This window comes from Lissotriton helveticus, chromosome 10 (genome assembly GCF_964261635.1).
Source record: "Lissotriton helveticus chromosome 10, aLisHel1.1, whole genome shotgun sequence".
Lineage (NCBI taxonomy): Eukaryota > Metazoa > Chordata > Amphibia > Caudata > Salamandridae > Lissotriton > Lissotriton helveticus.
The window spans coordinates 523,732,330-523,757,965 of record NC_136071.1 but is presented as its reverse complement, the minus strand read 5'-3'; the positions used below and the strand labels follow the sequence as shown (position 1 = coordinate 523,757,965).

The 25,636-nt window shown below is 48.8% G+C and overlaps 1 protein-coding gene across 1 annotated transcript in view; it reads right to left on the bottom strand.

Annotated features, from left to right (window-relative positions):
- XPO6 (exportin 6) overlaps positions 1–25,636 on the bottom strand; it is a 654,194-nt gene that overhangs the window by 127,612 nt on the left and 500,946 nt on the right. The window contains exon 19 of the mRNA XM_078663046.1: positions 22,926–23,040. Coding sequence (XP_078519172.1) covers positions 22,926–23,040 — 115 coding nt within the window. The remainder of the gene's footprint in view (positions 1–22,925; positions 23,041–25,636) is intronic.

Here is a 25,636-nt window from a genome sequence, read left to right as displayed (position 1 = left end):
TGCCGAGCGCCTCAAGGCTACACGGAAAGCCCTAGCATTTACAGCCAGGCCCTCAAAAGACAACTAGACCAAGTCCAGTTACCCGACGGAGTGGTGTTGGTACAATATGTCGATGACATCCTTTTGGCGGCCGACACCACCCCTCTAGCGGTTACCGCCACCATTCAACTCTTGCACTTCCTTGCGGAAAATGGCCACAAGGTCTCCAAGAAGAAGCTGCAATTCTGCCTACCCCAGGTCACTTACCTAGGCCACCTTTTGTCCAAAGATGGAAGAAAACTCACCCCTGATCGAATCCAAACCATTCTAGATACCCCTGTCCCTAAGACCCAGAAGCAGGTTCGCTCCCTATTAGGCCTCACCTCCTTCTGCCGACAATGGTTACCAAACTTCAGCCTCGTTGTAAAACCACTGCTTTCTCTGCTAAACAAAGACGTCCCTTTCCCACTCCCTTGGACCCCTGAGTGTCAAACTTCCTTCACAGAACTGCGAGATGCCCTTTGCTCAGCCCCTGTCCTAGGTACCCCTGATTACAAAAAGCCCTTCTCCCTTTACACTCACGAAAGGGAGGGGTGCGCTTTATCTGTCCTGACCCAGGCCATCGGCCCTAAGCAACGACCGTGCGCTTACTTCTCTGCCACTCTTGACCCTGTCGCCAGAGCCTTGCCTGCCTGCCTTCGAGCTGTAGCTGCTGCTGCAATCTCTATCCGACAGAGTGAGGGGATTGTACTCTCGAATTCCCTCACGGTACTGGTACCCCATGCAGTCGACACCCTCCTGAACCAAACCAAGACGCAACATCTGACGAGTGCACGACTGACTGGATACGAACTGACCTTGCTTGCCCCCCATATCACCCTGAAAAGATGCACCACACTGAACCCAGCAACTCTGTTACCCTTGCCAGAGAACGATCCCAATGTGCACCCCGTACATGACTGCGTGACTCTTACGGACGAACAGACCAGGAGTAGGGTCGATCTCAGAGACACGGCTTTCCCTGACCCCGACGGGGAGCTGTGGGTGGACGGTTCTTGCATCAAACTCTCCGATGGTACCACTTCCGCTGCCTATGCAGTCACCACGGCTCGAACTGTAGTAGAAACAGCCCGCATCACCCAGCGATCTGCCCAGGCAGCGGAACTGATTGCTTTGACGCGAGCCTGCATCCTGGCAACAGGAACCACAGCGAACATTTACACCGACAGCCAGTATGCCTTCGGGGTGGTTCACCATTTTGGGCTCCTCTGGAGGGAGAGAGGATTCTTGACCTCACACGGCACACCCATTTTGCACGGGGATCTAGTCTCCGCCTTAATCGAAGCTGTCCTCCTCCCCAACAAACTTGCCGTTATCAAATGCCAGGCACACAAGAAAGTGACAGACATTATCGGACAGGGAAATGCACTAGCCGACATCACCGCCCGAACGACAGCTGAAAATAGAACGACAACACGTATGTACGTGACCAGGTCACAAGCAGAAAACTGGACTGACGCCAAGGACACAATTAGAGACATACAAACGGCTAGCACACAACACGAATTGACTGAATGGACACGGGTGGGATTGAAAGACGATGAAGGCTGCTGGCGGACAAAAGACACGAACAGATGGTTGCTACCTGATTCATACTTGATTCCCATATTAACCATGGCCCCCCCCCTGCCCACATAGGATCAGCCCCCATGATCGAACTTGTCTCCAGGGTTTGGCACAATGACAAGATCCCAGATTCCGCCAAACGCCTGGTCCAACAATGCTTAATATGCCTGCAACACAACCCCGGGAAAGGAACTGTAGTACCCCGGGGGGGATTTGGGGTCCCAAACCACCCATTTGAAGTCCTGCAGATGGACTACATCCAGCTAGACAGATGCCAAGGCCTGAAACATGTACTCGTCGTGGTGTGCGCATTTAGCAAGTGGGTGGAAGCATATCCAACCCGTGACAACACCGCTATGGCCACTGCAAAGGTTCTGTTAAAGGAGTTTTTCCCCCGTTATGGCCTCTGTCGTGTTTTATGGAGTGATAATGGCCCCCACTTCGTAGCCAAAGTTATCCAGCTCATCCTAAATGGGCTGGGTATTAAACAGAAATTCCACGCAGTCTTCCACCCTCAATCTGCTGGGCTTGTCGAACGACACAATGCCACACTAAAGCTTAAACTGGCCAAAATAGTGGCTACCACGGGCCTGAAATGGCCAGACGCCCTCCCATTGGCATTGCTATCGATGCGCTCTACCCCCACCCGACATCACTTAACCCCTTATGAAGTTGTCTTCGGTCGACCCATGAGCGTCTGGTCTGCCCCGAAACCAACTTCCATTCATGACGTTCCGGACGTCCTAATGTCTGATTATCTGTACAAATTGACTGAAACTTTGTCTGTCCTTCATCAGCAGGTGCAGCAGGCCATCCCCGATGCTTCCAGGGGTCCGGGTCACGCCATCCAGCCGGGGGACTTCGTGCTGATCCGAAATTTTCAGCGATCAAAGAGTTTGGAACCCCGGTGGACGGGCCCCTGGCAAGTGCTGATCACCACTCGGACCGCACTTCGAGTGGAGGGGAAGAAACACTGGCTGCACGCTCATCACTGCAAAAAGGTCTCTCCAGCCCTGGCCACGACAGACACCGTCAACACCCAAGAAGAGCTCCTGAACCAGGACCGACCATCGTTGAACTGCTATCCTGACACAGAGACACTTGAACTTTCAAAACATCCTGACCCCACTGTGCCATCTCGAGAAGGGTATTTCCTGCGTCGAAAGGAGGGAGCTTCGGCTAAGTAGGCCACGGACTAGGTTAAAGGATCTCAGAACGGTGACCCAAACTACCAAGGGTTACCTGGAGAGAAGCTAAAACTAAGTCTGTGGTCCTGCCCACTACCGAGCACCTTGAAAACGAAGATGATGGAAGCGCCAGATAAGAAGATTATGGAAGCGCCAAACAAGAAGCCGACGGGGACAGCAGGAAATACCCACTACAGAAATCCGAGAACAGACAGACTCCATAGCTCAAAGACAATTGCACTCTTCATCACAATCCTCTTCTGTTTTCTCCTCATGACCACGCTCTGGATTTTGGAAGAACATGCACCTGCTCACGAAACATTCCTAACCACTGCTCAGCCTACCACCATGAAGGAACATTATCTAATTTCGCTCTCTCCTCAACTAAGAGAGAGGCGAAAGGAGTTTTGCAACAACTCTTTCGTGCAGCTACTTCACCAGCACAATCTTGCCACTAATACCACCAACTGCTGGATCTGTGGGTTGCTACCCCATGCCACTGGACATTCAATACCATTCATCCCTTCACCCTTCTCTGTCCACGGCTCCTGCCTTGCTTGGCTGATCCTCCTGCAAGAGAGCTATACGGGCAATGCCACCTCCAGCAGAACTGCAGCACATTCTTCTCACGGGGCCGGGCGAAACAAGACAAAGACACACTTCTGCCCGCTGACCCCCAGCGACTCGATCCAAATGGACATCCCGGCTAAAGAACGAATCGAAATGCAGGTGTTCAACAATCCAACCAGACCCACCTTCTCCTATCTGCGGAAACGAACGGCTGCCACTCTGACTGTGGCCCTGTCGGTCATCAACGTCACAGGCCACATGTGTGTAGAAGGACTTGGGACACAGCTGGTGGGTCGCAGCGCTTGCCGCTTTACCAGAACTTTGGATTCCACGGATCCACCTTCCTTTGTGTCATCCCCAAACATGTATTTCATCTGCGGCACGAAGGCCTACACCTGGCTCCCCAAAGGCTGGGGGGGCACTTGCTACATCTCCTTCGTCCTTCCTCCGACTTATGTAGCCCCAGCGAATCACCACAGGCAAAAACGAGCCAAAGACATTGAACAAGCCGACTCAACAGGGGCGCAGTTCCTCGATGCTATGAAAGGACTCGTCCCCCTCTGGGGCCCGATGGCAAACAGCCGTGCCATCCGACATTTGACTCAGGCAGTCGAGACGACCATGAACATCACAGCGGGCATCTTTGCCAACAACACTGCCGAGCTCCAAGCGGTCCGTTTGGTGGCTCTTCAGAACCGCCTCGTTCTAGATGTGGTTCTGGCGGACCGTGGAGGAGCATGCCGCATTATTGGGTCCAGCTGTTGCACATACATACCGGACAACTCACCCTCAGTGTACAAAGCCATCGAACATCTCCACAGACTCTCTTCGGAAGTTCACCAAGAGCAAGAAGAATGGTCGCTTGGTGGTTGGTTCTGGGACACCGTCAAAAGCTGGGGCTGGAGACTGCTCACCATTATCCTGATTCCCGTAGTTGTAATATGTGGCCTGTGCTTAGGAATTCAATGTCTGCCACCTATGTGTTCTTTATGTGCGAGTTGTATTTTTCCCAAAACTGTGGACTTTGGAAGCGAACACATGAGAGCATTGTATGATACCGAAGTTAGGAATTTGATGAAAATTGACATTGAGTAAAGCAAGTTGGCTAGATATGTTGAAAAGGGGGGACTGTTGAAAGTTGGGCTGAGACCGTCAACATTATCGGCGCCCCCTTGCTCTCCTTAACCTTTTTGTGCGCGTAAAACAGCCGCCATTTTGAACACCATGGCTTCCCTGCTCTCGCCGAGAGCCAGCGCGCCTCTCTCCCCCTCCTAGCTTCGCCGGCATCCCCCGCATACTGACAACCCCCCTGCCTACACCTGCCGCGAATCATAAAACCCCTCTTCAGCGCTGCTCTGCCCCGGGCCCTCGTCCTGTTCCCAGCGCAACACCTCCCTTCTTCCCATTTATGATCCCCGGCCCTTTGATGCAAACCCCCCTTTTCCCCGTGTGCCCGTTCGTCTTCCTCGTTCCCAGGCCGACACCCAGCTCTGCCGATACTGTTCCTTGCCCCTCCCCGTGCAATAGAAAGTTTCCCCCCAGCAAGGGATCCCCGGGTTGATCAAAGCCCCCCGCCCTACGAGATCCGATCGAACCCCACACACTCCATGAATCGGCGGAATATCCAGCTGCGCGATGATCATCACCTGTTGTGAACGGGGCAGGGACTTCCACTGTAACCTTGCGTGGGAACGGGCTGGGAAGGGGGGATTCTGAGGATGTCTTTCCGTACATCAAAGTATCGACGAGAATGTGTTACGTGCAATAAAGAGATAAACTTGTGTATAAGAGGCCAGGCCTCAGGGATGCAGTTAGAGCACCTCAGAACGATACCTTCTGCCCGTTTTGTCGTGTTCTCCTCCGGAGAGAATAAAAACCTTGTTTCCTGCCTTCCAGTCTCCAGCGCCTGCCTCTTCAATACTTTAATTTCTTTGTGGGTTCAAGAGGCGACACCGCCGGGCAATACTTAAGGATCTTATATTCTGGTTGGTAGTGTCACCATTGTTTTAACACACACCACCGGAAGACCAAGGCCACTAGAAAGAGGGAGGCCAGGTGGAAAGACACCATATGAAAATGCCTTCGCAGAGTGGGGGGGGGAAAGGTGGGCGTTAAGGAATCTGCGGCTAGACTGTGCCTCTATCACATATATTGTTACCGAAGGTAAGTAACTCTTCCTTCTGATAGAGACATCTAGCCGCAGATTCCTTAACTTAGAATAGATACCAAAGCCATACCCTATAGGAGGAGGGTCTGCAAAACAACGACCAAGTTCCAGGAGAACATATTTGTCAAGAGGCTGACGAAAAAACGGTGGAAACCGCAATGCCAGGACAACAGGCATCAGACCCATGACCCACCTTAAGGAGCATGAACAAGGGATGGTAAAGACGCCAAATCCGACGAGGGTCGGTGTGAGTACTTGCTCGCCCAGACATAGACGAAAGGAAGACAGAACTATAAAGTTCAGTGCCAACATAAGAAACAATGCAGCGAGACCTTTAAAGGATCCAGGCACCGGTCTCTATAACCCAAGAGGAACGAAGTACCAAGTATCAAAACAACATGACAACGGTAGAGCATACCGCCTGAACACACCATGGTGGAAGCCACAAGAAACAGGGGACAGTCGGAAGACTGTCCGCTCAAGAACCGGAGGCGCAGCATGAGGCCCGAGGGTGGAAGAAAAAGCACCTTAATATGTACTGCCTAGGACATGGGACAACAGTGGCAGGGCCGAGCCCAGAGCCTAGTGCCAACAGAGAGAGGAGACACCATTTGAGCAAAAGCTCAGGAGGTAGGCATGCAGCCAAACGAGTTAAAAGGCTCCACTGTGAGTGGATAACCTGCAAGGCTATTAACACACAGAGGACACTATCCCGAAGGAAAGAGTAAGCAAGAATGTCTGGCACTAAGGCAAGAAGGACAGTATGCGAGCACCCCAGTGGCGTGTAGAATCCAAGATATACACACAAAAGATAGGAATGTCGACATACGTACGTGGAATGTGACTAATTCCTAAATAGGGGAGTAATGCAAGCGGCACCACGGCACCGGTGTGCTGCATAACAGTTAAGAACGAAGAAAAAATAACAGGTGCCCGAGGGGGAAGAATCCTGGTCTCCCGTGAGACAGCGGAAACATAGACCACAAGACTGCCCATAAAGGATAGAAAGAAGGCACAGACAGAAACCTGGCACCAAACCCTACACTGCCAAAGACCGACACCATCTACCAAAAAGGAGAACGTCGAGAAGAATACACACACAGTAATGCTACATAAAGAAGCACCTGTGCCATAATAGGAAGAAGATCTCACACCCAGAAAAACATCAGGGGTGGAGCACAAATCCAGAGGCAGAAAGGCATAGACTAGAGCCACTGCTTGAAAACTAGGAATATGCAAAGGACAGGAAGGGACAAACCAGACCCTGTGTCCTACAAGAAGCAAGGAACCGGAGACCGTGCCAGCGAAGACCTGCCCCCCCCCCCTGTGGCGCATGTCCACTGATAGACAGGCAAAACGTGCACAGCGAGGTTGTCGGAACACGCCAGGGTGACAAAACCCCCTACGGAGGCGGGGATGTATTACGGACCAACCATAGACAACCAATGGCAACCCTTGGAGAGAAACCAATCCTATGGATCTCACCAGAAGAGGCATCCTACAACAGCAGGAAGAGTCAGCTTGCGCCAAAAGTTCCTGGGCAAAGAAGAGTAGCAATATTTTTGCCAACAAATACTCCACATAGGGTAATGCACAACCCTACAAAAGAAAGGCCCCTCTTGAGATAAGCTGGTAGGCAGAGGATCAAAAGAAAGGTAAACACAGCTTAACCAGCTGAACCAGAATGGTATATCTTCAAGCCGCTCCTGAACATGCTCTGGGAAAACGCAACCACGCGTGGCGGCGTATGGCAACCGACCTGGCCATAGTACGACCTACAGTGTCCGTGGTGTCCATGGCAAACCGAATTGAAAAGTGCACCATACCATGGCCATCACTGATTAGGCGGGTCAGATCGGCACAAGTGATCCCCGGCAAGGAGAGGAGCCGCCGGTCAACAGCGTCCCAAAGGGGAAATGTAGCCCGAGCAAATACACACAACGTGTTGAGGGACTGGAGTACCGAGCTGGCGGATGCAAACAGATCGCGGCCGTATGACTCCAACCACCGAGACTCCCGAGTGGGAGGATGCAATGGAACAGGAGCGACAGAGAGCTGCCTGAAGCATACATCCTCCAGCTCAGGATGGAGGGTCAAACAGACAGGCGACTTTAGTATCAGAGTGAGGGTACTCGGTTGGAGCTGAGGGTAAATCCGCCAGTTGTGTCCCAACCTGAGTCACTACCCCCCTGTGGGGCCCGGAGGCGCGCCAGGGAGGGGAGGCAATGCTTACCTGAGGTAGGCGAATGACTGCGATGGTGCCGGACCCGGCCCGCCGCGTGGACGACTCTGCTGGAGGAGACCTGTGCCACGGGGGGTCCGTTCGGGACAGCAGCTTCATGCGGCAAATGTCGCACTCCATGGAGTTATGGTGCTCTACCAAGCACCATATACAGAGTTCATGAGGGTCCATCTCAGACATCCTTCGCGAGCAGGACCGGCACGGTTTGAAGCCCACAAGGGGCATCGAACACACTGTTCCTGGATGCGAAAGGGGATTGAAAAGAACGGTAAACAACAATAACAGGCCTGAGGTATTACTTTCCCGTATCCGTGTTAGGACGCTGAAAAGAAGAAAACTGAAGTCAGCACGCCAGGAGGGGCTTATATGGCTCCACTGACGTCACTTCGGGGGCCGACCTCGGGACGAAGCCGGGCGCTGCCACCTCCCGGCATGCATAGGTATTGCTGGGAAAAAGAAGTTAAGGAATCTGTGGCTAGATGTCTCTATCAGATGGGTATCCTGGGATTGTTTGGGGGCAGACCCCCTGCAAGTGATGTCAAGTCTGAAAGATTGCCTCGTGGGAACTATTGACTCACTAGCTAGCGAGTCCTTCACTCCCACAAACGAGAAGGTGCCATAAAAGTGGTATCTCAGACCCACAGTCCTAAGATCACTACTAGACTGGTAAAAAAAAAACCGGAAGACTGCCCTTCCTCTTCCTGGCCCAGCGAACAGAGGCTGAATCAAAGACTGGACTGCACCTGCTTGACGCGAGGAACCAGCAAAGAGGACTGTGCCTGCTGTGCCCACTTGTAGAAAAGAGCTCCACTCTTACCAGGATAGAAGGAGTGACTCCAAGGGCTAGGCGGCTAGCTTCCTGTTAAGCTCCAGGAGCATCAACAGCTCAAGGATCCTGTACTTCAAAAGCCTTGCCCAGGTACATTTGGCCTCCGCTGGACGCCGAAGTGTCTACTGGGCGATTCAGTCCCAATCTTCCAGAGGTGTCCTTAAGTCAGTTGGACTTCAACTCGAAGACAAAGTGGACCCTGGTCCCCAGAAAGAACATAATTGCTTACCTGTATGCAACCTCTGGATCTGTTGCAAGAAGACCAGCTGACCAGTGGCGACTGGACTTGCACAAGACTCCAGTTTCCCTTGATATAATTTTTGTCATTTTGGTTTCTGTTTTGCGATAAAAAGACACTATATTTTTTTAATTGGAGTCGGAGTTTTGTTGTGTCATGTTTCTTACTTATTGATTGCTTTAGTACTTCTAAATACTTTACAGTTGTTCCTTTGATTGAGCCTGACTGCTCTGAGCCACAACTATCCAGGACTGAGCTAAAGGTTTTATTAAATAAACCATAACTGGCCCCGATAAAGATTGTGACCTTATTACATGGTGAGGGCTCGCATCCATACTGCATAATAGTTGACTTCCCTACAGTAGGATATTGTGAAAAGCCCTGGGTCATATTTCCAATTGAGTGCAGACAGCTGAGGAGAATAGGTACCCCTAACCTCTGGATGTAATGCATAGCTGTTATGTTGTCTGTCTAGATGGGGACTGGCTTTCCCTCAAATAAGCGGGAAAAAGGCTCTATGGACTAGACAAATGGTCAAGAGTTGTAGGAAGTTGATATGGTATCCCAGACATTGTGGGGTCCAGATAACATGAACAGTCATGTGGCTGAGGTGAGCTTCCCACCCTGAGTAAATCATCTGTGAGGATTGTCACTTGCAGAAGTGAGCTTCCGAAAGGCATACTGAGCAACAGCTTGTTGTTGTTCCAAATAGGAGAATGGACTGAGTTCTAGCCTTTACAAGATCATCCAAGTGGCCCTGCGCTGTGACCATGCCATCAAGAGGCACCCCTGCAGTGGGTGCATGTGCAGTGTTGAATATGGCACTACTGCAATGCATAAAGCTACCATCCCCAATAATCTCTACTGTTCTTACAGTAAAAGGTCGTCCCGACTGAAAGAGAGGCAGAGCTATTAGAATGCCATCACCCTCTCCTTACTGGGGTACACCTTTCCTGTGACAGCATTTCAAAGAGCTAAGGATTCTAAGTAGGTTTGGATCTGCTGGCACAAATAGTGGATTTTGGCCTGTGGGTCAAGGACACTGAAGTGAGTCCGAGTTAGGCATCGCTCTTTGCTGCTGCTCTTGAAAAAACAGTCGTCCAGGTAAGGAAAGACTTGAATGTGGTTTCCGTGAAGATACGCAACAACCACTTCTAAGCAATATAGAGCTGTTGTGCCTCTGAAGGGTATTACTTCAAACTGGTAGTGATGCCCCCTTAACACATGAAGTGCAGGACCTAGTGATGAGCTGGATGAATAGGGATGTAGAAGAAGGCATCCTTTAAGGTTAGCACCCTCTTGAAGTCCTCTTGTCGGAGCAGCGAGATAATGTCCTGCAGACCATCCATTGGAAGCCCTCCAATGGGATATACGGAGGTCCAGGATCGGCCATAGTGGCTGGTCCTTCTAGCGATCAAGAAGTAGAGAGAGACACTTCTTTGCCATGTTGGTGTGGGAGTGCCAGGTCAATGGCACCTCTTGGAAGGAACCTGGTCATCCTTGAGCAACTAGAAATAGTAAAGGGTGAGGCTGAGGTGGAAGGTTTGGTTGTGTGGAACTCTAGGTATTACCCCTACTGTACTAAAAAGAGCACCCATTTGTTGGAGGTAACTCCCTCCCATTGGTAGAGAAAAAACGAAATGGATACTTACCAGTAGGAGTAGTTTTGCAGTTTGGAGTTTTCTAAATTCACATGCTGTGCATTTATTCTGCCATTTGTTGTTAGGTCTGGCATAGTTTTTTTTGTGGGCATCGCTGGGCACCATTTGGTGGTATGTCCATCCTCTGAGATGTCAGATGGCATCCTGGAAGTTGATGTGTGTAGTTGCCATCTTGGGATTCTTTTTCCATGTTTTTGTCTTTATATTCTGTCGTCCCCTTTTTACATTTTTTCAAATGGTTGCTTGAACTCCCATTCCTAGGGAGGTGAGTGGGTCGCATCTGCAAGATGCAAATCTACTACTGCTAAGTAACCATTCCTTTTTGCAACATGAATCCTTCTCTGGCTTCACATACAGTGCTTTACATTATTTAGGGGTATCCTTTTCCTTGGGTTGGCTCGGTTGAAATCAGGAAGTGTTGAAATCAGGAAGTGTTAGCAAACAGGTGTAATACCTTCTGTCCCACGTGTGCTTCCTTGTTTATATGAATGTCCACACAGTAATGTTTTGCACAGGTGTGTAGTGATGCTCATGTAGCTGCTGCGAAAATGTAGTCAATGGGGACATATGCTAAGAACGCCAGTGTTTAACTTTTTTCCCCTTGTTGAGTGCACTCTGGGTCGCGCGGGTAGGGTTGGTATAGTCTTCACAATCTATTTTGTGATAGTTCCTTTAGTTATAGGTGAACCTTTGCTTGCTCTTGTAAAGAAAACAAACAATTGTTTTCCTTTACAAAGCGGTTTTGTTTCTTGCAGATAGTACATTAAAGCCCTCCTCACATATAATGTGTGCAGGGCTCTTTTGGTCTGTGTCTTTGGCTCCTTGAAGAAGTTGGTAGCTGTATGCTTTAAATTAAATGAAACTGGGTCACCACCTTCGGTAGAAGCGTGGGTTAGTTCCGAGGACCACCTTGTCCCTGTGGAGCTTTAGGTATGGCTCCTGTATCATTAACACTTGAAGTTCACTGAATCTGCATGATAATGCGATTGCAATTAGAAAGGCTTTCTTTAGAGTGAGTAATCTTAGATCCTACTTGTGCATGGGCTCAAAAGGCTTGCTCATTAACTGAGGTAGTACGAAGTTCAAGTTCCACAATGGTGCTGGAACCAACCTTGGTGGTGCCACTCTTTAATAAACTTCCAAGAATCTCTTTAACAGAAGTACCCCTGGTGTAGGCTATTATTGCTGCTAGATGTACCTTTAGCGATGCGCAGGTTAGCCCGCTGTCTAGCAGTTGTGTGAGGTATGTTAGTACCATTTCCTGTTTTGTCCTTGTCTCTATTCTCCCGTTACCTGCGCACAAGTGAATGTACCTATTCCATTTTGTCGTGTAACATCTTCTTGTGCCTGGTTTCCTTGCTTATTTTAGAATTCGATTGTTTTGGGTAGAAGCTGAAGCTGTCCAAATTCAGGCAATTCAGGAGCCATGCAGCTAGGCTGAGCGTGCTGGTTCCGGCAGGTTAACTTTCCCCTCTTGCATTGTTAGCAGGACTTTTTAGGTTTTGCCTGGCGAAAGCTGCGCTCTGCGCAGCTTTTTCGCGCAGGCGAAAACCTAATGAGTATAGTAGGGGAGACAGGAACGGCCCCCGTCTTTCATTGGCTAGCTCCATAAATGGAGGCTAGCCATTGGAAGACGGCTCTGTCCGTCAATCCCGGACCAGATTCGGGGGCGTTCCCGAGATTTTTTGGCTTTTGGCTAAGTCAGCCGAAAGCCTGTTCTCGGGAACGCCCCCGAATCTGGGCCGGCATTGACGGCACCCGGAAGAAGTCCAGGTGAGTGCTTAGGAGTTACCGAGGCCGAGATCGTTCTCCTTAGCCCCCGCTTTTGTGGCCTAAAAACTCCTGGCTGTGAGCGCCCCTGCCGTGAGGTAACCCTGCTGTGTTCCACCGCCGTGGCCCGGGGCCTGAGACTGCCCTAGAAATCGCCGCCCGCATCTCCAGAGCAACGGAGACCAAACCGAAGGGGCAGCTAGCTGATTGGTGGCTGGCACGCAGGAGCCGTGCTCTGATAGGCTGCTGGCACGAGGGAGCCGCGCTCCGATTGGTCAAGGAGCTCTGACGTCATCGGGGGCTCGCCTCAGGGCCGCGCTGGGATTGGCCCATCGCTCGCAGAGGCCATGTGAAGCCGTCCGTGATCCCTGAAGCACCGAGGGTTCGCCTTTTACATTGGCTTGTTCTAAAAGCTGCAGAATTTCTGCACATAATTACACTAACAAATTAAAGTGTTTCACATTGATGCCCAACCATTGCAGCAGTCTTGGAGTCGATGATCCTTTATTAGCAAATTCTTCATGCAGTGGGCTTTGTCTTGAAATCTCGTGGGAGTGTAAGTGTGGCATGCATGAATTTTGTTTGTGAAAAAAGTTTTAGTAGAATTATTTTTCTCTGTGAAATGTGTTATATTGCCTCCTGTTAATAAGAAGTTTAAGGCAGTAGGGAGACTTGCTGCAGGCAGAGAACCTAATTTAGAATCATAAATCTGCAGGGTGGCATGCGACCCCTCTGATAGCACAGGGGTACACTTGGGTGAAGTGCTCTGCGAATCATCGAGTTCAGTGACCCAGATAGAGCAGTGACTAAAGCTGCGCAAAGGTGACACCGCCTCAGGGATTGTGTCTAAACTCCTGCTGTGTAACAGTCACTACTTGATGCTCTCAAAATGTACCAGTGACCCTTGGTCCTCTGGTCTAGGTCTCTGTGTGGAGCAAGAGTCATAACCATATTAATGTAATAGGACCATTTGAGTCATCCGATGCGCTCTCTCTGCTACCAGGGTATACCAAGGTGTTTGGAGCACATATCTAACCCTGTGTGGGAAGCATGAACCAGAGCTCCACGGAAGTATTTGGAATCATGTGGGCAACCTTCACCAACCCTTTGTAGGAATCATGTACCTGGGCTGTACACAAGTATTTGACACCTGTGGCTGCCTATCTCCAACCCTGTGTGGGAAGCATGAACCAGGGCTGTTGTGTGATGTATTCCTATAGGTCCTGTATCGATCCCCCTATTCCTGACCCTGTTCTGGTTAACAAGTTAACTAGCAGCCATCCCATGATGCAGAAACCGTTATCTGATGAAGCCACACCACGGCACAGGAACGTGTTATCTGATTAGGTCATAACGCTTGCCATCTAATTAGACAAGCAATATTCCTCCAGCCCCTGATAAGGCATACGGAGTTCTCAAAACAAATCAAACCTATGACAACCTGGGAAAAACCCTGCGGCCATTGTTTTGATTTCACCGAGAACTTCAGCAAAAGAATGTGCTAACGACCAGCTCGTATGACATCCTTATTGACGTATCTATGTCCATCCTTACGTCAATCTCGGCACCTTACAGGTATAAATATTACCGGTATTGCCTTAAGCAAACACACGCGGTGGTGACGAGATCGGAGCAGCCAGACTTGCCGAAGCCCAGAGCAGACCCCGCTGGCGCAGCCCCGCCTTCCTGACGCGCTGAGAACGAGACGCTGCTTTCTCCTGCCGAGAAATCCAGCTCCGGCGCTTTCGGGTAGCCCTCGCAGGCAGCCTGGAATATCGAGACCAGAGACGAGAGATACCATCCCTCATTCATCCTAGATTCCAGGTACAGAACTGAATAACCCCTCGCAGAGAATTCTTGAGTCAGTCACTTGGCAAAACAAACTTAACTTAAACTGCTACTTTCTATTCCCGCCCACGTATTAGGCTTAGGTCAGGTACACTGGGGTAGGCGTAGTTAGAAACACCAGTTGAGTACGATTAGTCAAATGTATATGTGTATGTATCTATTTTATCCATTTTAAACCACCTTATGGCTTAGAAACCATATAAATGTTTTTACAGTATTATTTTATACTTCTGCTTTTATTGTATGCACTTTACTTAACCATAAGTATTGCGATAATATCGATCCATTTCTCTTGTATGAGAAAAGAGACTGATCAATAAATAACATCTTTTATTGAACACGCCCGTCTCTTCCTTTTCTCTACAATCTGGTGAGACTAAGAATGCACGTACTGACTGAGTAAAATAAGTTGTCTTTTGTTTTCACACGACTCTAGAGATACACTCTTGATTAGGGGAGAGCAAAGCTGTCATGTTCTATGGTTGTCAGAAACTAAATCCCTTCTTGTCTATCCAGGGAGGTTCAACTCCTCCTTGCCTATTCGAGAAAGTTTCTAGTGAACTCTGAGCTAGCTGGCAAACCCAAAACTTTAAGTCTAATATCGACAATAGAAGACCTAGTTAACGTCTGGTCTAGGCCTATACTATTGAAGGTATTATTCCAATGCGCAGAGCCTATTGGGATAATAGGAACTACACTACAGTTGAAAAGGTTTTGGAATCTATGATTACCCAGCTCTAGTCCTCTGTGTGAACCATGAACCACGGCTGTACTAAAGTATTTGGAACCTATGAATACCCAGCTCCAGCCCTCTGTGTGAAGCATGAACTAGGGCTGTATTAAAGTATGTGGAACCTGTGAATACCCAGTTCTAGTCTTCTGTGTGAAGCATTAACCAGGACTGTACTTAGGTATTTGGGACCTGTGAATACTCAGCTCCAGCCCTCTGTGTGAAACATGAACTAGGGCTGTATTAAAGTATTTGGAACCTGTGGATATGAGTAGATGTACTGCAAGAGTCACATAGGAATGTTAGAGTAGAAAGGTCTACTGCATATACTAGTGAATACAGTCATCTCTATATACAGAAAAAATGAGTTATATTTAGAGGGGTCGGAGTGGGACGCAGTGGGTGGATGGATGCATGATGGATGGATGTATGCATGATGCATGGATGTATGGGTGGATGCATGGATGGGTTGTTGGTTGAATGGGTTGGTGGATTGCATAAATTGTTGAGGGATTGGCTGTATATATGCATCTATCCATCCACCCATTCATGCATCTATCCATACACCCATCCATACACCCATCCATGCATGCACCCATCCATGCATCCACCAACTCATCCATGCAAGCATTACAAGAGCCCGCAGCTCTCCTTCGTCTCTCCTCGCCCCCCCCCTTCCCTGAGCCGCAGCTCTCCTTTGTCTCTCCTCGCCCCCCCTCCTTTCCTGAGCCCGCAGCTCTCCTTCGTCTCTCCTCGCCCCCCCTTCCCTGGGCCTTGCCCTGCTATTGTAAATGACAATGCCATTTATTTATGTTTAAAAAAACAAATAAAAATAATGTCAAGAGCAATGCCAATAGCTCTAACTTTAACAAAGGCAAAACCATTGCATTGTAAATGCTTGTTCTGCTTTGAGTGTGATCATCTGTCCCATGGACAGTTTTAGTAGTTCAGAGTACGAGGCAGGTCTGGCCCATTGTGGGGCTATGGGGATGAGCTTTGTCCCTGGTTGCCTGGCTTTGTTTGGCACTTTTCAGATCAGTAGAATCGGCAGAAAGGCGAGTGCAAATTTCCCTGACCGTTTATTGTTGGGGCATTCCCTGCTCACTGATGGTGTGGAAACATGGAGGCGACGTGTTGGCATTTTGCATTTTTTGCAGTCGCGAACAGGTCTATTCTTGGTCTTCCCCAGACTTTGAAGATCTTCTCCAGTATTTCCTGCTTCATTTCCCATTTGTTGGAAGTGCTGCACTGCATGCTCAGTCTGTCTGCCTCCATGTGTAGTGGGATCTGTTTTTGGATTGCACATCTCCATATTTCCAGGACTAGTTTGGACAGGGTGAATGATTTTGTTCCTCCCCATTTGTTGAGATAGAACATGGTTGTTGTGTTGTACATTTAGATCAGTACAGTTTGACCTGTTGTGTGTGAACAGAAAGCCTTCAGGGTTAGGAATGCTATTTTCATCTCCAGATAATGTATGTGTTGTACTGCATCTGTGCTGTTCCATAATCCCCATACCTTCAGTTTGCCTGTGTGCACTCCCCAACTCTTGGGGGATGCGTCCGTCATTATGGTCACCGTGGGAGCAGGTGTTTTGAATGGTATCCCCATGTTCAAGCTTGTCGATTTCCACCATTGTATCTCCTTTCCTACCTTTTCTGTGACAACCACAAAATCCTCCCAGCGGCTTGTGAACCTTTGCTGCAGCTCCATTACTGGATGAGGAGCATATATAATCTTGCATGTGTTATAAGTGGGATGCATTATGCCATCATGTCCATGAGCTTCATGACAGTCCTCAGTGTCAGAGACTGACCGCTTCGTTAAAGGCGAGTCGGCTCTGTGATTGCCTCTGCTCTCCTCTGGACTGGATATGCTTGTGCGGTCTTTGAGTTTAAGGTTGCACCCAGGAACACCTTTACTTGTTCCGGTTGGGGTAAAAACCTTTTGTGATATATTGTGAAACCAAGGCATTGCAATGTGGCAGCTTTCTTTTGATTGTGCTTTTACTAACCAATCGTCTGAGTATGGGTAGACCTGGATTCCTTGTCTTCTTAGGTGGGCTGCTAACACCGCAAGGTACTTTGTGAAGACTCTTGGGGCCGATTTCATGCCAAATGGTAGAACCATGAATTGGTAATGCAGGTTGTCCAGAACAAATCTGAGGTGGAGTTTTTGCTACATAGGTATGTGTAGATAAGCATCCTTTAGATCTGGGGGTGTGGTCAACAAATAAGGACGTGTAGACACCTGCTGGAGCTCCTGCTGGAGCCAGAGAAATCCAGAATAATTCGCCAGCCATTCGGATACCGTGACCCACCATTGGTGTGCCCCTTGCCTCCGTGCAAGAGGTGGATTGCAGACCTGGGCTCGAAAAGTGCCAGCAGTTGTCATGCCGACTGGCGGAGAGTAAGCGACCTGGCTGCCGGGGAGGACTTCGTTGTGGGTCTATAGACATGCCAACCTGAGAGGGGGGCTCTGGTCACCAAAGGTGAGGAGCGGTATCACGGCTCGTGAGCCCCGCCTCCCAACAAATGTTGGCCTGAAGCTCACCCCAGCTGGAGATTAGTGGCCATGGGGCTGATACCCCAAACCCTGAGGAGTTCTTAGCGGTTTGGGGTGTGTGGTGTGCAAGCCCACCAGATTTGGCACATGCAGAGAGCATGAGGCTCGGAGGGGACAGCCTTACGTTCAGACCTGTGGGGGGAGCTGCTGCACCAATGTTGATCCCCCTAGGAGGGCGGCTGGGAGACTAGTCGATGCAGTCCTGCTGAAGCACTGGGTGAGGACCTGCATGGCGCCCAGGAAATACGTGGCCAGCTCCTTGGGCGCCGACGCATTGTGGTGAGATTCGCCTGCAGTTGGCCATGGTCTCAGAGGGGGAGGTGGGGTGTGACAGAGGGGGTGGTCTGAGCCCCACACTGCCTGAGGGCTTACCCCCCTGAGAGACTCTACTGGAAGGGCGCCTGTGACCCACACCACTGGTGACTTGCAGGTGTCTGGGCCGCAGCCCGAAACTCTGCTAAGTTTCCCACCAGAGTACCTACAGCAAACCGTGCACATGGTCCTTAAGTGGAGAGGGGGCCGATGGTGCCAGGCATCTGGCACTCTGAAGGAGACCTACCCCTGAAATCCTTGACTGGGCCCTTCGTAACCAAGAAAGAATGCGCCCTTGAGTTGCTGGACACTGTGTGGGGCTGTAACGACCTTTGGCCCCTTCAGCTGCTTGGGAGCAATGTGCTGCCCATACAGGAGAGTTACCGGTTGCAACTTTCTGTTCTTCTTCACACATCCTCCTATGCGCTAAGTTGGCAGTGGATGTGCTACCCAGAACCTGGGAAATATATATTTATAACTCCTGTCGGGGGCAGACTGGAACCTTCTCTGTGCCATCTTTGGTGCAGAGAGCCTCGTGACGCACCAAATGTCTGTCATAATGATCCTGTAAGGGGATGCCCAGTACTGCTCTCAGTCCCTAGGCACACCCGGACCTTACTAGTGTAGGCCCTCCCTCAGGTGGATGTGTGGGGGCCAGCTTTGGGCTGATGGACGGACTGTTACAACAATGGTTAAAGATAAAGCACCTAAGGTGGCCCAAATGAACAAAATTGTCAGCTACACACATCCGATATCCTCAGAGGGAACGGACTGAAATGAGGTGGTGATAGGCCACTAGGCAGCTAGCTGAGGCGGCGACTCATCCCTGTCCTTTGCAGACTTTTTAGAGGTAATACAGAGTTCCCTAGATGAGATGGTGGTCCATTAGATTGAAACAGTTTTAATAGATGTCAACCTGATGCAAACTGACTTCTGCACAGTGGCGGACTGGGTAACAAAAGCCGGACAACAGGTGGAGTGCCTGCAACAAGACGATCATTTGTTTCTGGACACAGTCATGAACCTGCAGAGACTGACAGCGTGCCTTGATGACCGGGTGGAGGACTTGGAGGGGTGCTGCCACTGGAATAATTTGAGATTTGTGGTGTTCCCGGAAAGGGAGGAGGGACAGTCCATCAAACTGTTCCTATATGACTGGATTTATCCTTCCTAAGAAGCTCTCCAAAATCTACACAGGGGAAAAGCCACACAGGGCCTTAGCCTTGCCACCAAAGTTCGGGCCGCTCTGCAAGCAGAATTGCTCAACTCTAATTTCTACTCCTGTGACACAATCCTGCAATGCATCCAGACGAGGGTCCACTGATGTTTGAAGGCCACCCTGTAGCCATATTCCCTGACTGTAAGCAGAGTGTGCAGGAGCAACGAAGGCCCTTCCTTTCAGTGAAAAGATGCATGCAGGACCTAAACCTAAAAAACAGCTTGCTGTTTACGGCAAAACTCAGAGTTCAACATCAAGGGGTGGGGGTCCTCTTCCTTTGCTCCTGGTGAAGCCAGTGATTGGTTTGACTCTGCATCGTCTGCCTCTAGCCAGGACAACGGGCGGCAGGGATCCTCTCTTCCTACCACACCACCAGTCCAGTCCGAGGCAGTTCGGGTTGGACTGTTCCCATGAGGCACAGGGTCAGACTGGTATTATTTTCTTTCTATCCTATATTTGTATCCCAGCCAGCGGGAGTGTCCACCAGACGGGAGGCAGTGGGTCAGGTAAAGGAGCTTGGGTGCCTCTGCCTTGCACCTTCCCCAGAGATCCAGCCTCCAGCAGAGCATCACCACATTTGAGGGGAGGGACAACGGTGTAAAGAATTTTGAACCGTTTGTTCTAAGTTTGATGGTTAAGTGGACATTAGAGCCGAGTGTACTTGCTCCCAAATGGCTAGTGTTTCAACATAGGGGTTGGTCCTACTGCCCATGGGGAGAGGGGAGTTGGAAGGCACATCTGTTTATCGATTTGTAGATTCTGGGAATTATGCTCTGCTCTTGTGTATCCAGGTCCAGTTTGGTGGTGGCGTAGTGTTTGAGAGTGGATCATCTGCTCGGATGAGTGAGCATGAGGAAACGGTGGAAGGTTTGACATTATTCACAAATGGCAATCCTGTGACTAAACTTTTAACTCTGAAGGGGAGAGGCATTGCCCAGTTTGAGAAACATACACTGGTATATGCCCATCCTAAATGTTACAAGGTGTCAATTGTATTCTTACAGGAAACGTGTGTGTGTGTGGGGGAGGGGGTTGTTTTTTAGGTTTGTGAAAGCAATGGAGAGGCCAAATCTATGCAATGTATTATTCAAGATATACCCGTGGGGTGTTTGGTGGATTTGGGCATTCTGTTAAGTCATAGGGTGCATGTTGTTGACCTGGAGGGCAGATATGTTTTCCTGTACAGAGGCCTAGATGCGCAGGAAATGGCTTTATAAACGTTTATGCACCGAATGCGGACAGCCCTGATTATACCAGTGTCTGGACAGCAGCATCACTGTACCTCCCTTCTGGTGTTGAGCAGGGCACTAGGCTTGGAGCCACCTAGGGATCATAAGAAGCCCCACATGACCCAGGCCTTACAAGACATCATAAAGGAGCTGCACCTCGGTTATGTTTGGAGGGATAGACTATGTATTTTCAAGGCATACTCCCACGACGGGGACTCACAGTTGTATAAAATACTGTTGGTTCTCTCACAAAATCGTGCATAGGGTCTCGATGATCTCCTACCTGGTCCTCTAACTGTCAGACTACTCCCAGATCCTGCTGGCCTTTGTGGGAGAACCCAGATGACCAGCAACTGGCGTGGAAGACGAAAAGATGCAATAGTTGGGACTAGCAAGGTCCAAGGGACTCACCAAGTGAAGGAGAGTCAGAGCAGGCCCGAGCAAGCAGGGGAGCCCAACAAAGCAGTAGAAGACCCTTGAGAGGACCCACAGGTCGAAGGCACAAGAGTCGTAAGAGGACATCAGGGAGCTCACCTAAGATGGAGGCCCACGACACAGGAATGACGCTGTTCTTCGAGGGATTAAATGCTGGGCTGGAGCTTCCCATAGTCCGAAGACCTCTGGAGGGCAGAGCCAACAAGCCTTCACAATGACAAGTCGACACAGTGCATAGGGGTTCGGTCCCAGTGGCTCTGACGAGGGATACTGTCCTCCAAATCGCAGGGAAGAAAGGTCCGGCCTCTGGGGAGCCACAGACCCACCACTTATGTTGCTGAGCCTCTGGATGTCCACTGGACGACAGGAACAGACGACCGGTCAGCTTGGATGTGGTGCCTGCAGATGCAAGGGAGTGACTAACTCCAAGTTGGATTACTTTGGATGTCCTTGATGCATACAGGTCCCTGGAGATCCTGAGTGAAGCACAAAGAAGCCAAGATACTTGCAGAACAGCTACACCAAGAGCAGCAGGAATCTTCCTTGATGTGGTCCCGGACTCAGGTGAAGTCCAGCAGAGTCCAAGTGACCACACGATTGAAGAGTGTCTTGGTTTCAGAGATGAGTGTTGTTCCATGACGAATCTGAGGACCCACCCACGGGGTAGGCCTTAAATATCCATGGAAAGGGTTGGCACAACTCTGGGATCCCTCACAGAAGAGTGGCTGGACAGAGGGCATGATACTTCCCTGTCCATTGTCCAGTTTTGCGCCATAGCGGGAACCAAGGGCTACCTGAACTGGCACAAACCACTGTATGCAAGGAGGGCACTAATGTGCCCTTCAAGCAGGCTGGTGGCACTGACAAGTGCCCCCATCCCATCCCAATACACTAAGTTCTGTCTGAGAAGTGGACATACCTCCCTGTGACAAGAAGCCTATTGCTCTTCCTTCCCTTGCTTGATCTCAGCTCCATAGCAGGAGGGCAGGACAGTGTCTGTGGTTGGCAGCAGCACTAGCTTGCTGTCAGACCATGAAAAGCTGTAACGTGGAGTATATGGGGTGCCTCTAAGAAGCCCCCGGTACATTGGATCATACCTCCAACACCTGATTCAGTGTTGCGGTATGATTTCAACATATTTGATACCAAATATGACCAGATTCGGTGCATCCATTATAAAGTTAGACATCTCGTATTGACTGATGTCCCCTATAGGTCTTAAAATGGATGACCGCATTAACAGAGCCTTAACTCCGGGGTTTGTAGGGATGTCCTGCTCATGCAGGAGCACTCTCAGAACTTCTAACCCAGAACCCTGCCATCAAAACTGAATGGACCTACCATAGGGGTGACATAGGTTTTAAGTTCAGTGTCCTCAGTTATAAGGAAACATATATCTGTTGCGAGAGGTGCAAGCACCATCTCACACAGGCTGCAATTGCAGGCCTGTAGTCAGAGTTTAAGTGGACTCCCACGGGTGACAAAATACACACTGCAGCCCTGGGGGACCCCTGGTGTACCTATCCTCTGGGTACCTTAGTACCATATCCTACGCACTCATAGGATGACACAAGTAGTCAATTGTGGAGGTACCAAAGTACTTGCCAGAGCCATTTTGGGGGGGAGAGAGAGAGAGAGAGAGAGAGCACAGATGCTGGGGTCCTGATAGCAGAATCCCAGCTAACTACAGTCAAAAGGCATGGGCGGGATCAAGTGATCCTGGACAGCCTAATCCAGCAAATGAAAAAGCAAGAAAATGTGAGCTACAAACCACAAAGTCAATGGCAAGCAATGGGCAGAATGCATTCCCAGGTCAACTTCTGAAACTCCCCAAGATATCTTTTGCATACCACACAGCTGTGCTGTCTGGTAGGCTGCAACTTAAAAATGTAGCCCAGGACGAAAGCCCAAAGGAGCAGAAGGGCACTTACTGGGCAAGAAAGCAGTACTTCGGCCATGCTCCAAGTGAGGAACAAAAACACGAAGAGGAAGTGAAGATGGCATGGTCTAACCCAAGAAAGCAACACAATTAGAGTGATGATTAACCCAACTAATGGTAAGTGTTGTTAGGCTCTATGCTCCCTTTAAGCTAACAAAATGTATTGCAAGCAACATTGCATGAGCTGTCTCAGTAAGACATAAAAACGTGCATTTGGAAGACACTGGAGTTTAGAAGTAGTATATTGGAGCAAACGTATGAAAAAAACAGCGACATACCCAATGATAACTTCCAAATGATCTCGTACTATTCACACAGTCATCTAAAAAATGTTCACAAATACCAAGTCTTGGGCTATGAATATAAGGAGTTTAGCTACCTGGTAAACATGTTAAGAAAGGTTTGTATGATCTGTTCCGTAAAGGGTACTCCCATTTGTGCCCGGAGCCCTTGGAAAAGGGTGAGGAAGAAGCTCAGCATTTCATCCGTCACATCTGAAAGAAGAAGAGAAATTTATGATCACACTCTAAATAGTAAATTCTTGCTTTCTGGGTTCTTCAGTTTTTTTAATACTTCACACACCTGATGTATTTTCTTCTGTTTTTTATTAAACAGTACTTTGTTAACAGGATCAGTTTTTAAAACCCAGTTAATGACTGTTCTGGATATCAGAGCAGCTTAGAATCACACTCCAAAAGCCAGCTCTCGGTCATAACCACTGGGTTTCTGCAGACTTAAGGCAGATGGAGGAAGAAGCTGGCGAAGCCCAGTGCTGCAGGGAAATGAAGGACCTCCCTGACCCTCTCGTATAGCCACTGATAGAACAGAGCCAGATCCGTGCTCACAGAGTTGAGAGCGGACAGGACATATTCTTGCAGGGAGTGGGATGAAATTCTCATAGGGTGGTGTGGGTGGAGACAATGGTCTGTATTGCATTTCCTCAAACAGAACAGGAAAGGACTAACTGAGGAGTTTGAAGATGGTGGCAGGATACCATTTATTTCCAACAAAAATTGGTTGGCGTGTGAGAAGTCAAGAGGTTGGGTGGCAAGGGGGCAGGTGACCAGATATTGTATTTAAAAGTAAAGCAGGGGAAAGGGAAATTGAGTGAGGCTACGCCATGTTTTCCATGGCTATATGACTAATACCCATATACAGATGATCAACTGAAAAGGGAAAAGGGATTTTCAAAAGATTTGCAAATGGGCGGCTTCCACAAACCTTACATTACCCTCCTTAATTTGTCAAATGGTATAACAGACACCCCTACCATTGTTCTGTTCTTTACCAGACTTCACTTTTTTTTTCTTAGCCATAAGTATAATTAATCATAAAAACAAAAGATGAAAAAAAATAAACATCAAAGCAAATAGTTGGACATACATAATCCAAGAGAAGGAAGAAATAAGAGCTGATAGTTATGGGGATTTTAATTGTATTATCGATAAGAAAATCGATACCACTAATACAGCTGTTTGGCCCAGAATGGGCAGGACTAAGGCTGCTATTCTGGAACTCCTCCATTGACATCAGCTGGAGGATGCTTGGAGGAGACTAAATCCAACTGTTCCCGGGTTTACTTTTTATTCATCCCCGCATAAACAATACTCTTCAATCGATATGATCTTTATTAATAGAACTATGCTGGAAAAATAGTCTAAAGAGGTTTGCCTTAAGATTACATCGGACCATAATCTGGTGATGTTAACCGTACAGACCCAGGGGGGTGATAGAGATGTTTAGGGAATTCTCATTTCCCAGGCATCTCCTAAGTAACTTAGATCTTGGGAAATGTATGAGGGGTACACTAGGGGAATATCTTGAGAATAACATGGGCACTGCGGCCATTGCAGTGGTATGGGACTGTTTGAAGGTGTATTTTAGAGGGGCCACACTGCAGTTTATCTTGAGGCAGAATCATCAGTCTGTTAGGGAGATGGAGCTGGAGCATAAATTGTTATTAGAGCTAGATCAACAGCATGTAAGAGCTATTGTTCTAAAAGATGCGGCGGAACAGCAAACATACTGGCGTTTGGTAGAAGTAAGAGCTAAACTTAATCGAGGGGTTATTGGACAAAGTAGCCGCCAAATACCACAATTAGAAATCTAAGCAATATGAATATGGAGAATGGGTAGGCCATTTGTTAGCAACTCAGATAGCTGACCAAAGGGCCAGGTCATGTATTAAAACAATAAAAGGGGAGATGGTCTATTCTACACTAGATCAGAAGACATTTGAACAAGTTAGATTTCTTTATGCAGATCTATATGACAAGTCAACGCCCTCTAGTAAACAAACAGCCCTGGACTATATACAGGAGTGTGCACTACCGGTACTGAACCCAATGGACTGAGTTTCTGCAAAGAGATATTGAACTTGGGGGGGGTTGAGGAAGCGATTAGTACTTTACCATCAGGCAAGGCGGTTGATGAAGACACTATCCCGTTGGAATTCTACAAAAACTTCCAGGATATTCTGGCACCTGTCTTTACTGCATTAATTAATAACAATATTCAGGGGGAGGATTTTCCTCCCTCTTGGAAAATCACTAATATTATAGTATTCCCTAAAAAAGGGAAGTCGGTAGAGGATATGGTCTCGTATCACCCCATATCATTGATCAACACCAATGTTAACATTTTCTCCAAAATCCTAGCTTCTCGGCTGGCCCCCATTATACATCAGTTAGTGTTGGAACAACAGCATGGTTTTGTACCCGGCAGAGACATGGCAGCACATATCAATTCAGCTATCGCTGCATTTGACGTCTCTAGTCAAATAAATCGGCATATAGGGATGTTGATGTTGGACGCCGAGAAGGCCTTTGACCGAGTTGCTTGGGGAGCACTATGGCCAATTATGTCATCATTCCGCCTCGGTCAAAGGTTTATCTCGACAATTCAAAAATTGTATAACAACCTGACAGCAGCAGTAAAGCTGAATGGTCTTGCATCAGCTCATTTTCCTGTTCGAAGGGGTACCCGGCAGGGATGTCCGCTATCCCCATTATTGTTTGCTCTCTATATTGAGCCTTTTATAAGGCATCTGTTGCAAAATGAGAGGATACCTCCAGTGTCGCTTAGTGGTAT